The sequence below is a fragment of the Parasteatoda tepidariorum genome, chromosome 8 (assembly GCF_043381705.1).
Source record: "Parasteatoda tepidariorum isolate YZ-2023 chromosome 8, CAS_Ptep_4.0, whole genome shotgun sequence".
NCBI classification, from domain to species: Eukaryota; Metazoa; Arthropoda; class Arachnida; order Araneae; family Theridiidae; genus Parasteatoda; species Parasteatoda tepidariorum.
Genome location: NC_092211.1, coordinates 61,815,245 through 61,836,809, shown reverse-complemented (window position 1 = coordinate 61,836,809; position 21,565 = coordinate 61,815,245). Strand labels below are relative to the sequence as shown.

At 28.5% G+C, this 21,565-nt stretch overlaps 1 protein-coding gene across 2 annotated transcripts in view; it reads left to right on the top strand.

Moving 5' to 3' along the window:
- Window positions 1–17,273, top strand: part of LOC107447079 (calcium-activated chloride channel regulator 1) — a 33,251-nt gene extending 15,978 nt beyond the window's left edge. Inside the window, exons 9-14 of one of the 2 annotated variants that reach the window (XM_043052277.2) lie at window positions 148–351; window positions 2,752–2,886; window positions 4,127–4,271; window positions 6,634–6,753; window positions 8,700–8,894; window positions 15,443–17,273. In XM_043052277.2, the coding sequence (XP_042908211.1) occupies window positions 148–351; window positions 2,752–2,886; window positions 4,127–4,271; window positions 6,634–6,753; window positions 8,700–8,894; window positions 15,443–16,185 (1,542 nt within the window). In that variant the 3' untranslated portion in view covers window positions 16,186–17,273. Of the gene's footprint in view, window positions 1–147; window positions 352–2,751; window positions 2,887–4,126; window positions 4,272–6,633; window positions 6,754–8,699; window positions 8,895–10,732; window positions 13,673–15,442 lie in introns of those variants that run through there. The other variant, XM_043052275.2, reaches the window with a different exon arrangement.
- The last annotated feature ends 4,292 nt before the right edge of the window (window positions 17,274–21,565 follow it).

The following is a 21,565-nucleotide window of genomic DNA, read 5'->3' as shown; positions in this document are numbered from 1 at the left end:
ATACCAAACCGTCATAAATTGTTATTGATTTCTAGCAATTTTTTCTCCGTTCTGTTTTAGAAAGCCTAATGAAATGTATTGTAAGTCTGTGATAATATTTTCTTATGACTATTAAAAAATTTGTAACATTATTTTTTTAAATTTTAGGTACATGAAGTGACGTACAAAACTGTCTCTTCAATAACAGATACATTTTCTACTCCATCTGTTACTAAAGGGAAGTTAGTTTACATTATGCATTGTGACCTCAGAGGTCAAATAACTCGTGAGCCCAACTGTTCTTCTTGGGATGAAGAATACATAGCTACTTTTAAATGTGGAACTGTTACTGATTTAACAGATGAGGTGGAGGTAAGTTTTCTAGATGTGTAATATTATACTTATTTGTAATAGTTAAGCCTCACTAGTGATGTCTAAATACTTTACTAAACCTTACTTGTTACTAAGCTAATTAAATCTGCTTCATATTTGTAACCTCTCCCCCTTCCAAAAAAAACACCATTCTCTCTGCACTTTTTTTAAATTAAAAAAAAATCCTATTTAATAAGACTCAACATGCTAACTTTATAAGTGAAAAGTAGTGTATTTGTTTATTTTATCAGTTGTGAACTAACTTATATAGAATTATTTTTAAGTCGACGTCTTAAAAAAAATCATTTTCGGTGACGAGATTTCTTTAAAAAAAATTATGGTTGAGTACAAAATTAGTATTTTTTTAAAAAATATATTTAGAATGTATATTTTATAAAATAATTGTAGTACTTAGTTTTGCATATACTTAGTTTTACTTAAAAACGCTTACTACTATGATATAAATTTTCATTTTACCTTCATTTAAAAAGATCTCTTCAGTTCCTTAAAAGTGATATTAAACTTTTTTTTATGAAAATAGCATTGAATCTTATAAAGGACAAGAAAGAAAGAAAAATCAATATTGATTTTCTCTTAGCTAAAGAAATTTAAAATTGACGAAATATTTACTGCATTCAATAACGAAAAACTTTATATTTGAGACAGTGAAATTTTCACAGTCCATTATGACCATTTTCTGACAAATTAAAGCAATAAAATCTCAACTATAGCTTTGCACCTGACAACAAAGCAAGCGTGAATCTTTTCCTGAACGCTATAAACAAAATTTGTCTATCTCCAAATGAAATTTATTGTTCATAAGAAACCCGATAACTTTCTAAGTAATTAGAGTGCTCAAATATCATGTGGGGATGATAACAATACTAGCTTCAATCAGTTCATGACCATCCATGGTATCGCCACGGGAAAATCTTGAACTGAAATTCAAACAAACTAGAGAAGACAAATCAATACTGCAGCTCCATAAGTGATGACAGTAAACATTTTAATCAATCCCTGATGGCTACAAAGTTTCTCCCTTTGAAGCTGATGGGACACCGATGTCTCTCGAATATATATTTTTTAATACGCACTAATAACTATATTTCTAATTATTTAACTATATTACTAATTACTAATAAAAATATATTTCGGTATTTTTAATTTTAAAAAACGGTTTAATTGTTGCTTAAAAAAATCTGTTAGACAATCGGAATTATATCTATCTTAACCAAAATATAAAATCCAAAAAAAAGTCTTTTGAAAATTCACACTCAAAAATTTATCAACAATTGATTTTGCAAATTAAAGACATTCCATCTATGAAACTGCTTTTCTTAAATCTAAATAATTGCAAATAAGTAGATATTTGAAAAAATATTGTTTTCAAGTGAGCGGTGATTAGAAGATTTTACCTAGCTGTATTACATAACTATAAATTGTTTAAATGTAAAATAGGATATTTTTCACTTATTATAACCTTAAGTAATACAAAATAATGGACTGCTACAAGCCAAGTCTATAGCCAAATAATAGCCAATAAGAACTTATGGTCAATCGATATACCATCCTGCTCAGCCACCTTCTGATTAATTTCAACTAAAAAAAAAATACAGTCAGGATATTTTACATAGCGATTATGTTTTAATATAAATATAAAAAAGGATATTTTATTATCTTATTCATTTCTCTCATGCTTCTGTTTTTACATTGGAGCTCTTTTAAATATACCATTGCCATTTAACTGAACTCACCATTATTTTTTTTTATTTAACTCACTGTTTCAATTAATTTAAATTTTTATGAAGAAACTTCTAACTTATTTTTAATTGCACTACTGATATGCCTAACTTCATTTGAGTCATGCCCTTTGCTTTAAATGATCAGAAGGAGGATTAAGAGTCTGTAACCCAGGCACCTCAATAACTCATGGCTAGGCCAACCACAGTGACTTCAACTGTAACTTTGTGTTTGATGCTAATACAAGTTATGACTGCAAAATGTGTGGAAAAAAACTTGATTATAAATTATATGTTTGTCATGTAACAAAAGGATCACACATTGTACGTATGAGACAAAAAATTTAGAATTTTAAACAATATCATGTATTTCTTATTGTAAAATGTGTATTAATTTCGAAAAGATAAATATTTAAAATCGGATCATTCATTTGTGCTAACCATACTCAATATACAAATATATTACTCAATAAAATTACTTCCGAAATTGTATTTCCAACTATTCTAGAAAGAGTCTAGAAATCAGTTATGTAATAAATTTTCGGTATCTGTTTTTGAAGCAAAATTAGAACATTTGTAACATTTTTTTTTATTTAGTTATTTATTTCCTTCATTCTTTATTTATTTATTTATTTATTACTTATTTTTTCTTAATTTTAAGCCAAAAATGTGGACGTACAAATTCGAAGTCAAAGATGGTGTCAATAATCCAGTTTGTTCTGCTTCAGCAATCCTTTACAAACTCTCGTCTTCTACAAACGCCATTTCTTTGAAAGGATGGTTAAACCAATATACTGTAAGTAAATATATCGAATATTTTCCATTATAGGTAATTTTGTAACAGTTACAATACTAATGTTGTATTTATTTCTGAAAGAAACATGCTGCTTCTAAAAGATTGTTATATTATGTCCCAGGGGTAAAAGCTTTATAGGTAGGTAGGGAATTTGCACAGTAACCATAATAACCAGAGACCGTACGCAGCTAAGCGTGCTTTCCTTTGCATATAGTATTAGTCATTATGTTCTTGAACTGATACTTTTATTTACATAAAATATAATAATTTTATGATAATTGTATGCTTTTTAATACATATTTTTGAAAAGTGCATTCAAATAGTTTAAAAAAATAGCTTTTTTTTATCATAATTGAATGATTTGGCGAGCTTGTTAAGTTCATCGCCAAATTATTAAATTACGATAAAAACAACTAACACTAAAGAAACTATTTAAATGCAATTTTTTAATAATTTTTAAAAAAACTCGTAATTTTGATAAAGAAAAGTATCTGTTCAAAGGCATATGAAACAACAGTTCATGATTAAAAAGCGAACCAATTGGATACCTGCAAGCGACGTCGTGGAGGGTAAATTGTGACATTCGTTTATGCCACGATTCAGAAGCCAATCAGGTTCGACACACACATGCGACGTCGCTTATAGCTGTATCTGTCTTTATGTTAAGTAAGAAATATATAGTGAGAAAATTGAAATCTTTGTGAAGGAATATAGAATGTGTCACTTAAGAAAATTGATAATTGAACGGCTTGACTAACTCGAAATAGAATGGGAAGAACAGTTGCCAGCGTAAACAAATGCCATGTTTCAATAACCAATCAGGATTGAGATAACCACGCAACGTCACTTACAGGCATTCCATTGCTGAAATGTACCAAGCACAATCATGTGAATTAAATCCCATGGGTGGGCCTAATCACGTATTTTTCTTCGCGAGTTACAAGTAATCAGTTAAGATGGAGAATATTTCCTGTTACGGAGTGCTCCCTCCTTATGATGTGCCTCACAGGAAGAAATCGGTTGTGTTACCAATTTTTTTTTTTTCCTTTTCTTTTNTTTTTTTTTTTTTTTTTTTTTTTTTTTTTTTTTTTTGTTAATAAGCAGAATTTCGCTTTTTCAAAAAAAAAATTTAAATTTCCTAACTAGCTATTCTTGAGCTGTTAAAAACGCATCAGTCTCGCATATCTTTTATTCCTTTTTCACAACCATCTCTGAAGCCACAAAAAATTACTCATTTCAGATCACACCAGGGCAAAATGTTTTAATAATTTATGCAGAGATCTCAGGGTCGTATCAAGAAAATACTGTACGAGTAATTGCTCAAATTACTGGACCTGGCATGAATATACCTACAGAAGTTGAGCTCCTAGACAACGGGAATGGTGGTGAGAATTTTACTTTAACATTACAAAACAAATAATTTAATCATCATTAACGTAAGTGTGTTTTGTTCTTATAAAAATATGATTTTTGTTAAAAATGAAAACATTCATTAGTAATTTATATGTTAGCAGAAAAATTTGATATTCGTCTTTTAAAAAATATAAGGCAGGCTAAATTTGATGTGCCACAATGGGGCACATATTGTGTATATTAACACGGAAAACAAAACTCAAGATTTATATGTCTGTGTTCAGACCAACGGTAATCTATGGTTCAAGGATTTGGATCTTGATTCAAAAACATAAAAAATGTTATTTATCATTGAGTGTAAAATCTTGAAAGCCATTTGGGACCAGTCAGAGAGGGTGATGTGATTCGCGATGAAACGATTCAGCCATGCAATCCAAACTCTGTTTAAAGAAAAGAAACTAATAAATTATATAAAGTTGGAAAAAGGCAAATCGTTGGAGAATGGATGACAGCCAATGCACAAAAATATCGTTAAGGTCAAAGAAAATGGAGAAAACAGAGGAATTGATGTTGAGGCTGAGAGAGACCTTCAGAGCTTGAAAATAAGAAATTAAAAATGAGGAGCGGAACTGTTACAAAGGCCATAGTTCAAAATGGACTATGGTGCCAAGAAATAAATAAATAGGTTTGTACGTTAACAGGTATCGTGCATTTTATTTCAAACAACAGTCATGCAAAAGCAACAGTCATATAACAACAACATTTTATCTAAACACCAATCTTATACTTTAAATAAATAACGATTGTGAACCGTTAAAAATTATTATTATTTTACAACGTTAATAATAATTATTTATTACATAATTATTTCTGTATCAAACTACTTAGAAATTGGCCTTATAAGGAAAATAATTTCAAAGTTGCGTTAAAATTTTTCAAGTAATAAAACTTTTCCAGTATATGGAGAAAAAAAAGAATTTTTTGAAAATATTATTCACGGTGATAGTTGTTTTTGTTGTGGCTGATCTTCCAACTGTCTGGAGCAGCGTGTAAATCGTCCCTGGAATGACCCAAGCAGTCCAGGATGTGTTGGTCAACGTAGTCATAAGGAGGTAAATTGCAGCTTCTGTTGTTCTGAGGTAATTTTGAGCACCATAAAGATAGAAGTCTATCATGACGGTGATAGTAAATTTTTTATACTGACTCTTCACTCTTACTGTCGTTGAACAGTCATTTCATAACGCAGAAAAGTGCGTGTTTTAAAATTTTCAAATCCGTAGTCTTACACTTAACACAGGAGACAAGGTAACTTACACGTCATATATTAGAATTTTAGAGGAGAATATTTTTCCAATGGCATTTTCCAGAATTTGGGTTTGATTACTAAAGAAAGCCACCAAAATCACTCACGATTAACCAGGTGCCTATGGAATTTTATTCCGTGAGTAATCTAGCACTGTGGTCAACGAAATAAACAGCCATCGCGAAGATTTGAACTTAGTATTATCAGTGCTCTGTGAGCACTTCTTTTGTTATACCGACCCACATTTGTTAATACGATTGTACTTATTAAACTTATTATAATTTTTAATGTCTCAAAAGACAATTTACGAATCTAGAAACTGGAATTTTTCCTCGAAAAAGAGACCTGGTGGTCGAAAGTATTTCATATCTAGTATTTTAAATAGGGTAATAATCTCATTTCAGATATGAAATGAGCCAATCGTTTCGAAAGCCAAACGATTCAAAAGCCAATCGATTTGAAAGCCAAGCCAATCGATTCGAAAGTATTTTTTTTAAATGGCACCATTTAATAATTTTTCCACCAAGAAATTTTTTTTCAAAAAATTAAATAATGAAAATTTGTTTTGCTTATGTTGTCTTGTAAGGAAGCTGCAAGTTTGGTAGAAAATTTAATTTCCAAATAACACAAAAGTATCGTATTGATAAACGCTATTTCAGGAAACCCTTTTTCTCCTACTTGCGGTTTTAACGAAAAAAACGCTTTAAATGAATGTCCTAAACGTATGTATAAAAAGTATAGGTAAGATTTTGTAGCTTAAATAAGGCATTGACTTCATCTTATTTCATATTCTAAAAAATTAAATTGTTATTTTTTAAGAACTACTTAACTAATTTAAATTGGTTTGTAGATTTCGGATTAAATGATTAATGCAATAAATTTTTACTGCACAATGAAGTATAATAAATCCTTAAAAAATATCCATAAAATTATCTTTCAGTAAATGAATTTTGTAATTGTAAGTACAAGCTGTATAAAAGAATGTATAAATAAATATCTTCAACTTAAAAGATAATATCTAGAAGAGATTGGAATGTTACAAACTATTCTAATATGTATATTAATATATTAAAAAAATTAAATACTTTTAGATCCTGATGTTAAATCTGGTGATGGAATTTATAGTCGATATTTTGTATCATACAAAGAAAAAGGAACGTATGCTGTAGGAGTCGTAGTAAAAATTGCAGGACCTGCAAATTCAAAAAATGGTAAAAACCGATAATTTTTTATCGATAAAATTTATAATTAAAAGATATTTTGTTTTAAAAATTTTAAGCTTTTTATGATTTAATCAAAAAATATGACTAATATTCAATTTAAAAAAATGGCCTGGTCTTATTGTGAACTTTTTCTTCGCGTGTCTGTGAATAGGTACTTTTATTTATCTAATTTATCTTAGTTTCGTGTTTAATTATGATTAGTGTCGAAAACATTATTTAAACTGGTTCAGTATTAGATTTTTAATCATAACTTACTGATTTGGAGTCTAACTTGACAAGCTCGCCAAACCTTTCAATTAGGATTAAAAATCTAATAATGAACTAATTTAAATGCTATTTTCGACAATAATTAATATAAAACATGAAATTAACATAATTTCGGAAAATAAAAGTACCTTTTCAAAGACACGCGAAGAAACAGTTCATAATAGGAAAGAGCCTTAAGCGACGTACGATGACATTTCCTGTCATTAGTTCCTAGGCGATTCTTATACCTTATTATGTGCCCTACTTCCCTTAAAATTTTTGCAGTCTTGTTCAGACTTCCCTTGTAGAAATCAAGCATTTCATATGTTCTACAAACTGTTAGAAGTTTTAGATCATGTAGAATCACTATCATTAAAATTAACTTTAATCCTTATAAAGAGCCCAATTGAACATTCATTATCATGTAATTTAATCCCTTTTCTCAACTTGATTTCTCCATACTTCTGTTATATTTGAATAGAAGAGCGGTTCAGTTTTATATTTCATGAACATTGCAGCAAATTTGTACGTTATTATGGTTCAAAGTAATATTATGTTTCAAATCTAAGCTGTATCTTTTTTCAACTTTTCTTTTGTATTTATTCAGTATTTTGTCTACCCCTGTCTCGAAACGTTATTTTGAATCTCTTATTATTCCACAATCATTGGAGCTAGGGTTCTGAAATTTAGGTCATTGACTCCGATGAGCAATTTTAGCATCCGACACGAAAAATCGTTTAAAAATTTCAAATATTCCGTTCGTGTGAAATGTTTGTAAAACGCTTTAGTTTAACATTAGCTATTGTTATAAATGAAATTGTAAACAATTCTATTTAAGATTTTATCATATGCTCTTTAATGTTTAATTAATTTTTACCAAGATCAGCCATCAACGAGATTGATATGTGAATCGGTGCTACGTTACCGAATTAGCGTTTCTAAAGTTATCTGAAACCACGTGTTTATTTTGTTTATATTTGTGCTTTTGAAAGTGATTATGAGCAAAAAAATAAGGTACAATATTTAACTCAAAAACGTAATGAATACTAGCACAAAATAATAAGCAATATAATAATTTTGAAAAGTTCTTGAAAAAAAAAGCTTTTCTATGGGTCAGCACGGAAAAGTAGTACATAAAATATTGCGAGTAATTTATAAAAATAGTTTTTACATAGTCTCGGCTAATTTTCAAGGTATTGTGTTCAGTTTAAATAATTCTAAAATGTCTTGCTGGAATTTCTTATAATTTTTTTTAAAGAAAGAAGATGAAGAATCGGTGGTTTTCGAATAACAATAAGAACACCAAATAAGCCACCGACTTATTATCTGCTTTCTATAAAAAAAAATTTATAAGAGTTCTAGCAACACATTTTAAAAATATTTGAAATGAACATAATCCCTGGAAAATTAGCAGAGACTTTATAAGAACGATTTTCATAAGTTACATGCAGTATTTTATTTATTACTTTTTTTATTATTTAGTTATTTATTTTCTTATTTATTACTTTTTTTATTTATTTCTTTTTTTTACCATGAAAAGGTTGTTTTTCAAAATGTTTTAAATAAATTTTTTCTGAGAGTGCATTTCCTGGAATACTGTCAAATTAAGTTGACATGATATAAAAAGCGTCTGATGACGTTAAAGTAATTGCTTTGGAATAAAATTTTTCATTCAATTTTTGAAACAGGAGAAAACTATGTCGAACCTGAAAAGACACAAAGAAAAATCATTGGCTCATTTAGCGTAACAGCAAAGGTTCCAGATGTAGACATTTTACCTCCCAACAGAGTAGCAGATCTCAAAGTATCTCAAATTATTCACGTCAACAGCACAGTTACTCTACAATGGACAGCACCAGGAAATGATTACGATTTTGGAAAAGGTGATTTTCTAAGTATATTTCTTTAAACCATTTACTCCATTACCATTTTCCCAGTCAATTGTTGATTTTAATGACACTTGAACAAGCCAGGCTCACCAGCCATTCGGCTTTTAGAAATTGAGTCAGGAAAGTGAGCCTTTCGTTTGACAAAAGAGCACCACAAGGGTAAAGGTGCGACTTCCGAAGCGACTTCCTCAATTTACGCATAGACCTAAGAGGAAAGGATTTTTGCTCTAAATGTTCCATGTACTCAGTGCGTCATAGCGGAGTCGAAGATCGAACCCTAGCCCTTCTGGACCGAAATCCAATTCTCTAACCGCTGTGCTACCACGGACCACTCAGTACATAACAAGCATGCTATACAGGCATAGTATAATTGAAGTATAACTTTCGCGTGATTTTTCATCAAATAGAGCAATATTTCACAAACCACAACACCAATCGATTTCAGGTACGAAAAATTTCTTACCTATGATTGGTTTTGTTCTATAATTAATTTTATATATTAATTTTCCTGTCGAGAATAAATTTTAAAAACTAACACAGATAAGAAAAAAAATTACTTTTGATACGTTTAAACTCATAATAAATATTTTAAAGTTTCCACAATATAATACTTGATACGGAATATCGCCTCCGCCATTTTGTTTTTAGAACACGAAGTAATTTTTAAACACTAGGCATTTTTTATACAGATTTGTCAATTTGAAGTCAATTTGTTGTGTTCATTGGTGCAAAATTTCTTCTCTTAATGAATTGGTTACGTTTTATAATTGATTTTATAGAACAATTTTCCTATTACTGATAAGTTTTATAATATAAGCACGATAAAAAATTTTAAGGTTTCCACAATATTATAAAACATTAAATACGTATTACACGCGTTATACACATTTGTTATATGTTATGTTTTATGTTACATATGCTATATTTTAAAAATAATTTGTAAGGAAGACAAATTTTAAAAAGAATTTACGTAACTTACTTTTAAAAATACTATCGTCTTGAAGAACAACAACAAATAAGAGGAAAAGTTCATTGCATTCTCATATAAGTATAACTTTTGATTTAGGATACATTAACATAGATTGTCACCACATTCAATTAATTTAAAAATGCACTTAAATACGATTGATAAAAATTCAACAAAACGACACAATCATCGAATATAAACTAACATCTATCACATAGAAGCCTCCATAATCGAATTTATCGTTTGTCCGTTTCGTATTCTTCCAGGAGCAATGCCATTTTCTTCTAGCAATGGCAATTTTTCCAAATCTAAAGAATTTATTGTTCACAAATTCTATAAATATATTAATTAAAGAGTAAAATTATTCACTCTGGAAAATTATTTTGCATACTATAATTTATTTATAAAAGAAAACGGAAAAAATCATGATAAAAAGAATGCAATGTTTAGGCAATCGATTTCAAATTGTTTCATTGTTGATGCAGCTTCGGTAACGTTTTTCTGTAAATCGTCAATTAGAAATCTTTATTTAATTTTTTTCCCTTATTTACTGGGTTGAAAAAAAGCTGATGATTATACAAGAAACGTCTTGGTATATTTATCTGAACAACAAGCCTCAAGAGTTATTCAAAAATTAAAAAGTTCAGCCGGATATAAAGAAAGTTTCGATGAAAATTAAAAAATTTCGCATTTGTTCATATGAGCATTTTTTAGCGAACATTTTAGAAACATTTAGAACATTTTAATATTTTTAGGGATACACAAAATTTAATAAATTAAATTTGCAAATTGTTTTCATAATGTGATCTCATTGTCACTAAAGAACAGGTATTCTTGAAGTTTAAAGCTTTTAAATATTTTTCAGCATCGGCATATGAAATTAAGGCAACAAATCATCCAGCTAATCTAATGGATATGTATTTCGATTCAGAAGAAACCGTGACTTTAAAAACGACACAAACTCCCCAGAACAGCGGGAGAAAAGAAATATTTCAATTTAAATTTCCAAGAAACGATGACGATGCTCTTTATTACGTAGCTCTAAGAGCAAAAGATGCCAGTGGTAACAGGGCAAAAATTTCAAATACTGTTCAAGTCTTTATGAAAGGGACTAAAGTAATTATCCCAGAAGTAAGTACTGGAGTAACTGTTACGAATAATGAAAGCGTTACAGATGATGTGAATGTCACATCCACGGAAGATATGCATAGTTCAACAGTATTTTTAATAAGTTCAACGCCCGATACAAAGACGGACAGATCTTGGAAGGAGATTTTGTCAGATACAAAATTCATTATAATTTTGTCTTCAGCAGGAGGAATTTTACTGTTGTTTATATTGATCAACATAATAATTTGTTGTTGCTTTATGAGAAAAAAGAAAGATCCAAAAACAATTTCGAAAAAAAATTCTTTACGTCCACCTTACAATATGAACATAGCTTACAATATGAACCTAGCTCGTAACCAGGAGTCTCAATCTATAGATCAAAGTGAAACAGACTTGAGTGTTTCTTTACGCAACTTTACTGACATAAATCAATATTCAACAAACGAAGGTTATGATGTTAGTCCAAGGTATTCTTATCACACATCGAAAAGCATAGCAGATAAAACAATATCCCAAAGTAACACAGAACTGGGATTCAAATTAGTTGATACTTTGCCAGTAAATACTACTCGATCACTTGCCAGATTTGCAAGAATATTTAACGAAAACGGGGAAGAACTGAATTCTCCAGTGGCTGAGCCCCAAAAACCTTCGAACAGTAATGACAATCCAATAGTATATTCTCTTGGCAGAGTTTGATTTAAGAAAATTCAAAGTAACTTTACTGACTTAAATCAACATTCAACAAGTGAAGGTGATGATACTAATCCAAGAAATTCTTATCACACATCGAAAAGCATAGCAAATAAAACAAAATCCTAAAGTACAGAACTAGGTTTCAAATTAATTACTTTGCCAATAAATACAATTTGATCACTTTCCAGATTTACAAGAATATTTAATGAACACGAGGAAGAACTGAATTCTCCAGTAGCTGAGCCCCAAAAACCTTCGAACAGTAATAACAAGCCAATAGTATATTCTCTTGGCAGAGTTCGATTTAAGAAAATTCAAAGTAACTTTACTGACTTAAATCAACATTCAACAAGTGAAGGTGATGATACTAATCCAAGGTATTCGTATCACACATCGAAAAGCATAGAAAATAAAATAAAATCCTAAAGCATAGAACTAGATTTCAAATTAATTACTTTGCCAATAAATACGATTCGATCACTTTCCAGATTTGCTAGAATACTTAGCGAAAACGATGAAAAATTAAATTCTCCAGTTGAAGAGCTTCCAAAACCTTCGAACAATAGTATGTTCGCTTGACATAATTTAATTTTTGAGAAATTCAACGTAATTTTACTCACTTACATCAATATTTAATTAAGATGATGATACTAGTCTAAAGTATTGTAATCACGTATCGAAATATTTAGCTTATAAAATAAAATCCCAAACTAACGCATAACTAGAATTTAGATTAACTGATAAGATGATAAGTATAACCAAATAATACACTTCACTGATCCTAGTCCCAGTCACTTTTTAGGTTTGAAGGGAGGGTTAAATGTCAACACTATCAACGTTATATTAAAAATAAAAAATGCGTAAATTGGGATGAAAATAACTCGTGTCAAGTGACTATTATGTAATGATGCCTACAAACATTTTAAGAAAATCTAACATTACTTTAAATACAAAAGAACAAAATTCATTGTACTGATTGTTTAATACTATCGTTTTTATCTTAATTCATTTATCGAACACCATTAATCTTATTTTTAAATTAAAGTTTGTCCTAAGTAAATAATTAAAAATTTAATAAATTTTCTAAGTGCTATGTGCAGCACGCAAATTTACAAATTTGAATTTTTTTATTTATTAATTCATTTTTAAGCTTCAGAAATTAGGATGGTGATCAAATACAATGGATGATACAATCTAGATATTATATTCACAAATTTAAAAAAAAAATTAAATACTGATGATCATTAATATGAGAGTTTGTAACATGATTATTAACGCGTAAAATAAAGTAAAAATTTTATTTCGACCCATTTATCTCGAGAATGATTCACTATTTTTCACCGTAACCGCCATTTTTCAAGAAAACGTAAATTCAGGGGGAAATTGACCAACAGCTTGACATAATATGATTTTTCTTTTAGAAAAATAATTAATGTGTAAAAAATGTAACTGTGTTAAAAATAATTCAAGTTTATAATTATTTACTGTTATTTTAACGAATCAAAATTATTTAAAATCAGAACAATAAAAACATTTATCAAAAACAACAAAACAATATGCTTTAAAAAAAAAACAATAACAAGTACAAGTGACCTTAAAACTCACACCAAGTGTCATACATGTTGAGCTGCAGCAGAATTTAACCAACGAAAATGCACTAACAATATCTGTATAAATGCACACTAATAGTAATTTTTTTTTTTTTTTTTGAAGTTATTTTAGTAGTGATTTTTGAAATGTTTTAAACGTGTAAACGTGATCATGTTAGAAAGGTGTAGGTAATTTGTGCAAGTAAAACTTCATTTCAACTAAATATCTCTGTTTTACATTATTTTAGAATATATTATAAATGCATTGTGTGTATATGACAGAATAAGCATGACAATTTTTGTTAAATCTACTAAAAATAAACTGTCTTTTAAAAACTATTGTGCCAAAATTCATGTATGTTATACGCTTAATATGCCTTCTTATATGCCCAATAAAGACATAGAACATACGTATTTATGTGTTTTCATTTAGAAAACAAGCACAATAACACATCAAATTTCAGTCAATTTTGATACAATTTAAAATCTAGTGAACATTTACGAAATAAAACAAAAGAATGAGAAATGAAAACTGAAAATAAGAATTTTTGCTTGATTTGTTGCCTTTATCCATAATTGCAATTTTATTGCTAGTTTTTAAATTTATTTATTTTTTTTTTCTAATAAAATAATTTTAAAAATAATTTAATCGTTCAAGTGAAAAACTTAAACTGCAACATGCAGTTAACTTTAAAAAATAACAAGTTATATTATAATACATGAACATGAAAAAATTAGGGAATGAAAAAAAAAACATATAAATATACCTCATATATTTTTATGTTTGTACAAGCCGCACAACTTAATTCTTTTGTATTGTTAGTTCTTTCGCTTATTACTTTATAGTAAACTAGAGTTTTGGTTTACACACTAGCCCAATACAGAAACCTTTTTATTGATCCGCATACAATAGAAAAAATCTAGGATTTATTTGCAAAGCCCATGATTAAATATTTGCATTAATTCATTTAGTCTAAAAAATTAAAATAAATCCGAGTGCAGCAAATCTACCGTGTAGCATTAATTCTGCTACCAAGCTCACTAAATACCTAATCTATCATATCATATAAAAATAAAATGATTTTAAGATATCTTTAACTAAAATCGATTTGAGATATACATTGGCTCTCTTTATTCAATCAAAAAATAAAAGCATGTAGTATATTTTTCGAAATTTGCAACAAAAATTTATAATGATTAATGTAATATAAATAATAACAGTAAACACATTATTACTGAAATATTCTGTATCCTGATATAGGATTTAAAAAAAAAGATTCAACAGGATAAATGCAATGTTATAAATTGATTAAAATAAGTTAATCAGTTAAGGTTATAAACTGATTAATAATTGATTAAACAATTTTTAGTGCTATCCCTATCTCTATAATATCCCTATCCCTATTTACCCCTTTCCTGAGTATCTACATAAAAATTGCACACTATTGAAGAAGTTTTAATAAGTTCCAAATATATTAATTTCCCCTACATTTGTATATTTGGCATTAATTAAAATTGTGCCAATTGTCAAAATTAATTAATTGGTGTCAATAATAATATGGCGATTTACAACGCTTCTCCTAAATGAATTAGTATAATTTTTCTATTATTTTTGCTTTTCAGTACATAACTAATTTTCTTATTTCAAATGTTATTTATGCTAAATAATTTAGTTTTATAGAAATGCTTATCAAAAGCACAATTATAAAAAAAAATTCACGTGGTTTCAGATTACTTAGGAAATACTAATGCGGTGACGTAGTCCCCGTTTGCAACAAAGCTCAATCTTGATCATTGAGTTTATCTGACATAACGAATGAAAAATAATTACATACCTAAGTACGTGCGCAGTAATGAGATTTTGATTAATGAGAGCTATAAGCAAGCAAATATCGCTGACGCTATCTTTAAAATCGTCGGGAATTCCCTTTGAATCAATGACTCTGGTTTTAAATCAATGAGAAATTTCCATTTTTTTTAAATGACTCTCCTGACCGATCTAATATAAATCTTTGAGCAATTTTTAGGATCAGGGGGTAATATAACCCCTTTCACTCCAAATTTCAAGATGCTAGCTCAAATGGTTTTGGAGAGGGACAGACATACATCTTCATTTTATTACTATAGATAATTAACCAAAATAGCCAAATAAACTGAAAGTAACTTTTCTTCCTTCCTAGCTGAAAGTTATGAAGTGTACATTTCACAAGACTGGAAAGACCTACAGGAACATATGCTACAAAAATATCCTCCGAAAATATTGCTACTTCCTGAAAACTTTACTCCTCAACTTGCTGGAGAAAAAGAGACTCTAGAATTTAAACTAATGGATCTTGACAATGCGAGCATTCATTTTGTTGCCCTCAGAGCATCAGATGCTCATAAAAACAAGGGAAGACTTTCAAACATAATACAAGTTTTCATAGGCAATGAAAATGAAACCACAGATACAATCACAGAAATATTCACAGAGGCAACAACAATGAATTTGATTATTCCAAACAACGACGAGCACACCAAGTGGTATAGAATACTAGGAGGGATAGGTGTCGTAGTACTTATACTTTTATTGATAATCAATCTGATCATATGGCTGTTTTGTTTCCGGAGGTATCGCAAACACATTGAATCACATGAAGATAAAGCTCCGATTAGAAATCCGCATGAGAATAAAGATATGAATGCAGAACAATCAAATTGTGCAAGTGATAATACAGAAATAGATAATTATGAATTTACTGATGAAATACATATGCCGGAGCAAAACGTACATACATCTAATTCACAAGTAATATACGCTCCAGTACATAAAAAGGAAACTAATGTCAGAATCCCAGCAGTTCAATCAGTGAAAAACATCAGACAAATTAATGTGCCATATACACGCAATAATCAAGTAGAAAAAGACTTGGGTTGTGAGTAAGATGCTTCTAAATGCATATAGCATGTTTAACTTTAATCAGTATAAAGGGCTCCAGTACATAAGAAGGAAACTAATGTCAGAATTCCAGCGGTTCAATCCGTGAAAAGCATCAGACAAATTAATGTGCCATATAAACACAATAATCCAGTAGAGAAAGACTTGGATTGTGTGTAAGATGCTACTAAATGCATTTAGCACATTAGATTTTAATCAGTATAAAGGGCTCCAGTACACATAAAAAGGAAACTGATGTCAAAATTCCAGCAGTTCAATCAGTGAAAAACATCAGAAAAATTAATGTGCTATATACGCACAACAATCCGGTAGAAAAAAGACTTAGGTTGTGTGCAAGATGCTTTTAAATGCATTTAGCACATTACATTTTAATCAGCATAAAGGGTATTTTCTAAGCACCGCCATAATGTATATTTTTAAAATACTTGGCAAAAATGAAGTTTTTACATTTCTGAACTCTTGTGATAAAAAAAAAAGTCTTCAAAACCAGATAGACAATTTTTACAGTATATAATTATAAAAATACAAATCAGAACCGTTCTATTTGCGATTGGGCTAATTTAAGAATGATTCTATACATTTCTCTTGATTAGAATTAATAAGTGGGCCAAGAAAAGAAAACATCTAAGGCATTTAATCCAATTTCAACATTTATTTCTTGAAATTAAGCAAGAGTTGGAATTAGGTTCAATATTAAATAAGTTTGAAAAAAATGTCAAAAATATAGATTAAAGAAAGCAAAAGAACACTTTTTATTACATATTACATTATAGTATTACTAAGCACTGCTTTTGAATAGGAAGATTGGACTTACCATAAAGAATTAATCAAGAAAACATTTAGTAAGATCATTATTTCATGATGCTTAACCAAGTTTCTAAATAAGCATTTTGTATACATGTAATAAGAATAATCTCATTGGTTTTTCTCTAATGTATGCATTAAAGCATTTATAATTGAATTTTAGTTACTGAAAAATGTATTTTAGAAAAATAACTTTTTAGAAAAATGTATCCTGAGTAGCAAGTACTTTTAAAGCTATATTTATAAAGATTCTATATTTATTTATGAAACATTTGCCTCCTTAACATTCATGTCTCCTAAACATGGTCAAAATTATATAACGATATTACAAATAAGAATCAATACATCAATTTTTCTACCACTATATTACTTTTTTATTAAATGACTGTTTAAAAAAGGCTGATAATTTTTAGTCAAAAAATAATTAAAAATAACATTAAGAGTTATATAAATAGCACTAAGATTAAACAACATGCTATTCTTAAATATGATCAAATTGCAGCCTTGAAAACATAAAATTAATTAGAACATCCTACACAACTAACATAAAAAAAATTTCTAAGCTTATTTCAATTCACTTTAAACCGCACAGGTTTTTATAACTACAACCTTGATTTTGTTTCATAAAAATGACACATTTTCTCATCTTTATTATTAGCTTTGAGGGCATAACTCACTAAAGTTTTGGGGATCTATTTATTTGATTTTAGTTCTTTTATAATGCAAGACTTAAATGATTTTCGTGCATAGCATTTGCTTTTTTTCACTGACGATTTTTAATGCTTTTTATTGAATATAATTTTCTTTGACAAAATAAATATATGTATATATATATTTAGGCTCATATTCATAGAACAAATTTTAGCCACCTTAATTTGGAACAAAAAACAATTGAAATATGTTTTTATATAAATTCCCTTAAATGTTAATAAATGATTAAAGACAAATTTTCTTTTTAAAAAATGGCAAAAATATAATAAAAGAAACAAAATATTAAAAAAAAACTTTCACAAATCGATTCACTATTTTATAACAAACGGTGCATACATGAAAGTTCCCTATATTAACACTGGTTGGGTTAAAACATTTGACTTCCTTTAAGTACTCTTTGAAATTTGCAACATTTATAAGATAAAAATTTTATAAACAATACAAATGTATTACACAATTTAAATTAACAGACACAATGCACAGTTAATGTTAAAAAAATATTTATCTTATAGTTTTGAAACAAATTAATTAGTTTTAATAAAAGGGCTGTTTTTTTATATAATCCTCAAAGTGTTAAAACCTACCTCTGGGGTCGGATTTGACTGAAATTTCTCTGTTACACATTATTTTTACAATAAATAAAATCAAAATCAATTTTTCAATACTGAAATGTTAACGAAATTAAGTACTGAAAAAAAGCCCAAACTGAAACTCAAAAAACTAAATTTGACAAAAGTGTAAATAATATTGTGTTTCTAATGTAAATAATATTTGATATAATAAAGTAAAAATATCTATGCAAATAAGGGGAATAAATTTGGATTGATCATAAAAATAAACTTATGTAATAAATTTAAATTATTCAAGAAAACTACAACTGGAAATTAAAAAACATTAAATTGCATGAAATATCGCTTATGAGCTTTTTTTTTTTCAAGTCACACCTCACAATGCTTTTTTGAAGGAAAAAAAACACAACTAAAATGTGTATTTAAGAAAATAGGCAACAAAAAAATGCACCTTTTCATTATCCAACCAGCCGAGCGTCCTGTGTAGGGGGCAGGGAACTGTCCTTGCATCAGAAAGATTCAGGGTTAGAATCCCGGGCAAGGTATGAATGTTCTTTCATTCTCTCTACTATCTGTCCTTACTGTGGGAGCGACGCTGGCCCACCTAATATGGTGCCCCTATAAAAGAGGTCAACAAAATCGCCCTGTAGATGCCTAAATTGACGGATGTTAACACAGGCGGGCATTAGAAAAAGAAAAAAAAATTATCCAGCCCAAATTTATCAACCAAATGCAGAATTTTGCACTAAGCAAAATCATTATGGGGCAATGTGATAGGATTTGAGGTTCAGTATGTAACACAAGTAAGTTTTCAAGTGATTTCTTGATATTCTGGACACTATGCAATTAAATGGTTTTTTAAAAAAAATCCAAATTTGTATTACATAAATTGAATATCACTATTACAAACTTATAGGACCAGTAATAACCTTGTAAAAAAGCTGATATTTAAAGTGTTTTCAAAAAAGATTAATTTAAAAAAATGTGATTTAGGCAAATGGATACTTCACTATACGAATTTATTTAGATCTATTAGCAGACTTCGTAGTGGGTCAAAGAAAAAAATCATGACAACATTTTTAAAAAAATCAGGCCTCATTTTGAAACTTATACTTATACCAGACTATTTTTTAAAAATTCAAACAGCAAACTAAAAAATTTTAATTGTTCTACTTAAGTGCATTAAAAGCAAAATTTATCACAAAAGAATAACAAAATATACTATTTTTAATTTCAGAATTACTTTGTTTAGGACAGAAATTGTAACAGTATAATTATATCGATACTGAAAAACTGATAATAGCTTCAAATTAATGTATGCAAAATTTTTATAGTACTGTTACATTAAAAAAAGAAGTATGAATTAGTTAATATTCCCCCATAGCAACATATTAATCCAAGATTTCCTCAATCAAATAATTTTAAAGTAGATCTTGAATAATTTCGAAATGAAAACATATTGCATATGCCACTTAGCATTTTTGTAGAAAAGTAATTTTAGTGGATTTATCATATCAAAATTCTACGATATGATTAATGTATAATTGATTGGAATATATCATTTTTAAAATCAGGTGGGAGAGACAAGTCAATAATTGTGAGACTCCAAAAAATCTATCTTACAAAACCTTTTACTTCATTTGCTTAAGCATATGTCCCCTTAATTCATCACTATAAAAATTAGATAATATAAAATTGCTATATGAGTTTCTTTTTTAGACAGATTTGCTAAAAAGATTTAAACAATGAATCCTGTGGATAAGGCAATAAGCCTAAATCACGTACAGTGGCATGTATATGGCAAAATACAAAATTGGAATGACATGGGTCATATAGTCCTTCAGAAATCCAACATTAAATATCTGACTAAGATTAAAATTTGATTTCTCAAGAATGAACAATTTTGCTCAAATTTTGTATTTTTCCATATAAAATTACATTCTTTAAAATTATGTAAATATTTGTATACCTTAGAATTCAAAATTTCCGTGACTATTATTAAATAAAACAATAAAAAAAAGTATTGAACATTATCTTTTGCATGGAATTTTTTCTTGGAAAAATGAATTTTACAGTTGCAGGGTAAAGTTTTTCAATTCATAGTGATATGACAAAATACGCATAAAGCAAAATGAAAATCAAGGGGTCGAAACTTTAGACTGTTCCCTGACCAAAATATAAGGATTGTACACCCCAAACTACCCCCTATTTTTGGGGGACAGTAATCATAATTTGTCATAAAAAAGGTATGTTTATTCAGAGAAAGTGTGCTTTTGTGTTTGATTTTGTAACTAAAACTAATTCCCGCACTGACTAACTAGCATATTTAATGTTGTCCCTACGAACAATTAAGCTTGAACCCTAGTAAATGAAAATCTGATCATCAGATCTAAAATTATCCAAAGTGTTTCGCTTGTTCTTTTTATTCCTGCACACTGTACATAATCAGTAGGTGGTTCCCTACTAAAATTGAACTATCAAATTATGTGATTTCTACTGTCATTATTATTTCCAATAAAAAAAAATGCTGAGTCGAAAATTTAAACTTTTCGATTCTTCAACTCTATTTTTTAAAGATCCGCATTTATATTCTTAGACAAAGGGAAGTTCTGAACACACACACATCAGGATAAAAAGCTAGTAATCAGTACAAACTATCTTTTATCGGGAATAACAGGACCACTAAGAATTCTGTATTAATTAATTCGATAAAAAACATAAAATTTTCATAAGAGAAGTTTGATAAATAAAATCAAATGCGTTGTCAATTTTTTAAAACGTGCATTTTGTGCTAATCAGGACAAAATGTTTTTATCAGTAATAGCAAGACAACTACAAAACCTGAATTAGTTTATTCTATGAAAAGCAAACAATTATCATAAGAGAAGTTTGAAAGACGAAATAAAATGCTAAGTCCATTTTCTTAAAAGTGCATTTTGTGCCGAGCTCATTTTTTCAAACATGTATTTTGAGTTGCATACAGTTCCATAAACACACATTTTGATCTGTGTTCATTTTCTTAAACACATATTTTGAGCTATGACCAGAATAAAAATTTCACCTAAGCAAAGTAGATTGTTAATCAAAATGATATATGATAAAATTAATGGAAAAAAGTACATAAACAAAAAGAACAAATTTAGATTGATCATAAAAAAATTAATGTGATAATTCTTAATTATTCAAAAAAATTGTTGCAAAAAATAAAATAGCTTGGAATGTAATTATTAATAAGAGAAATAACACTGTGAGATAATAAAATGAGTAAAGTAATCATAAAG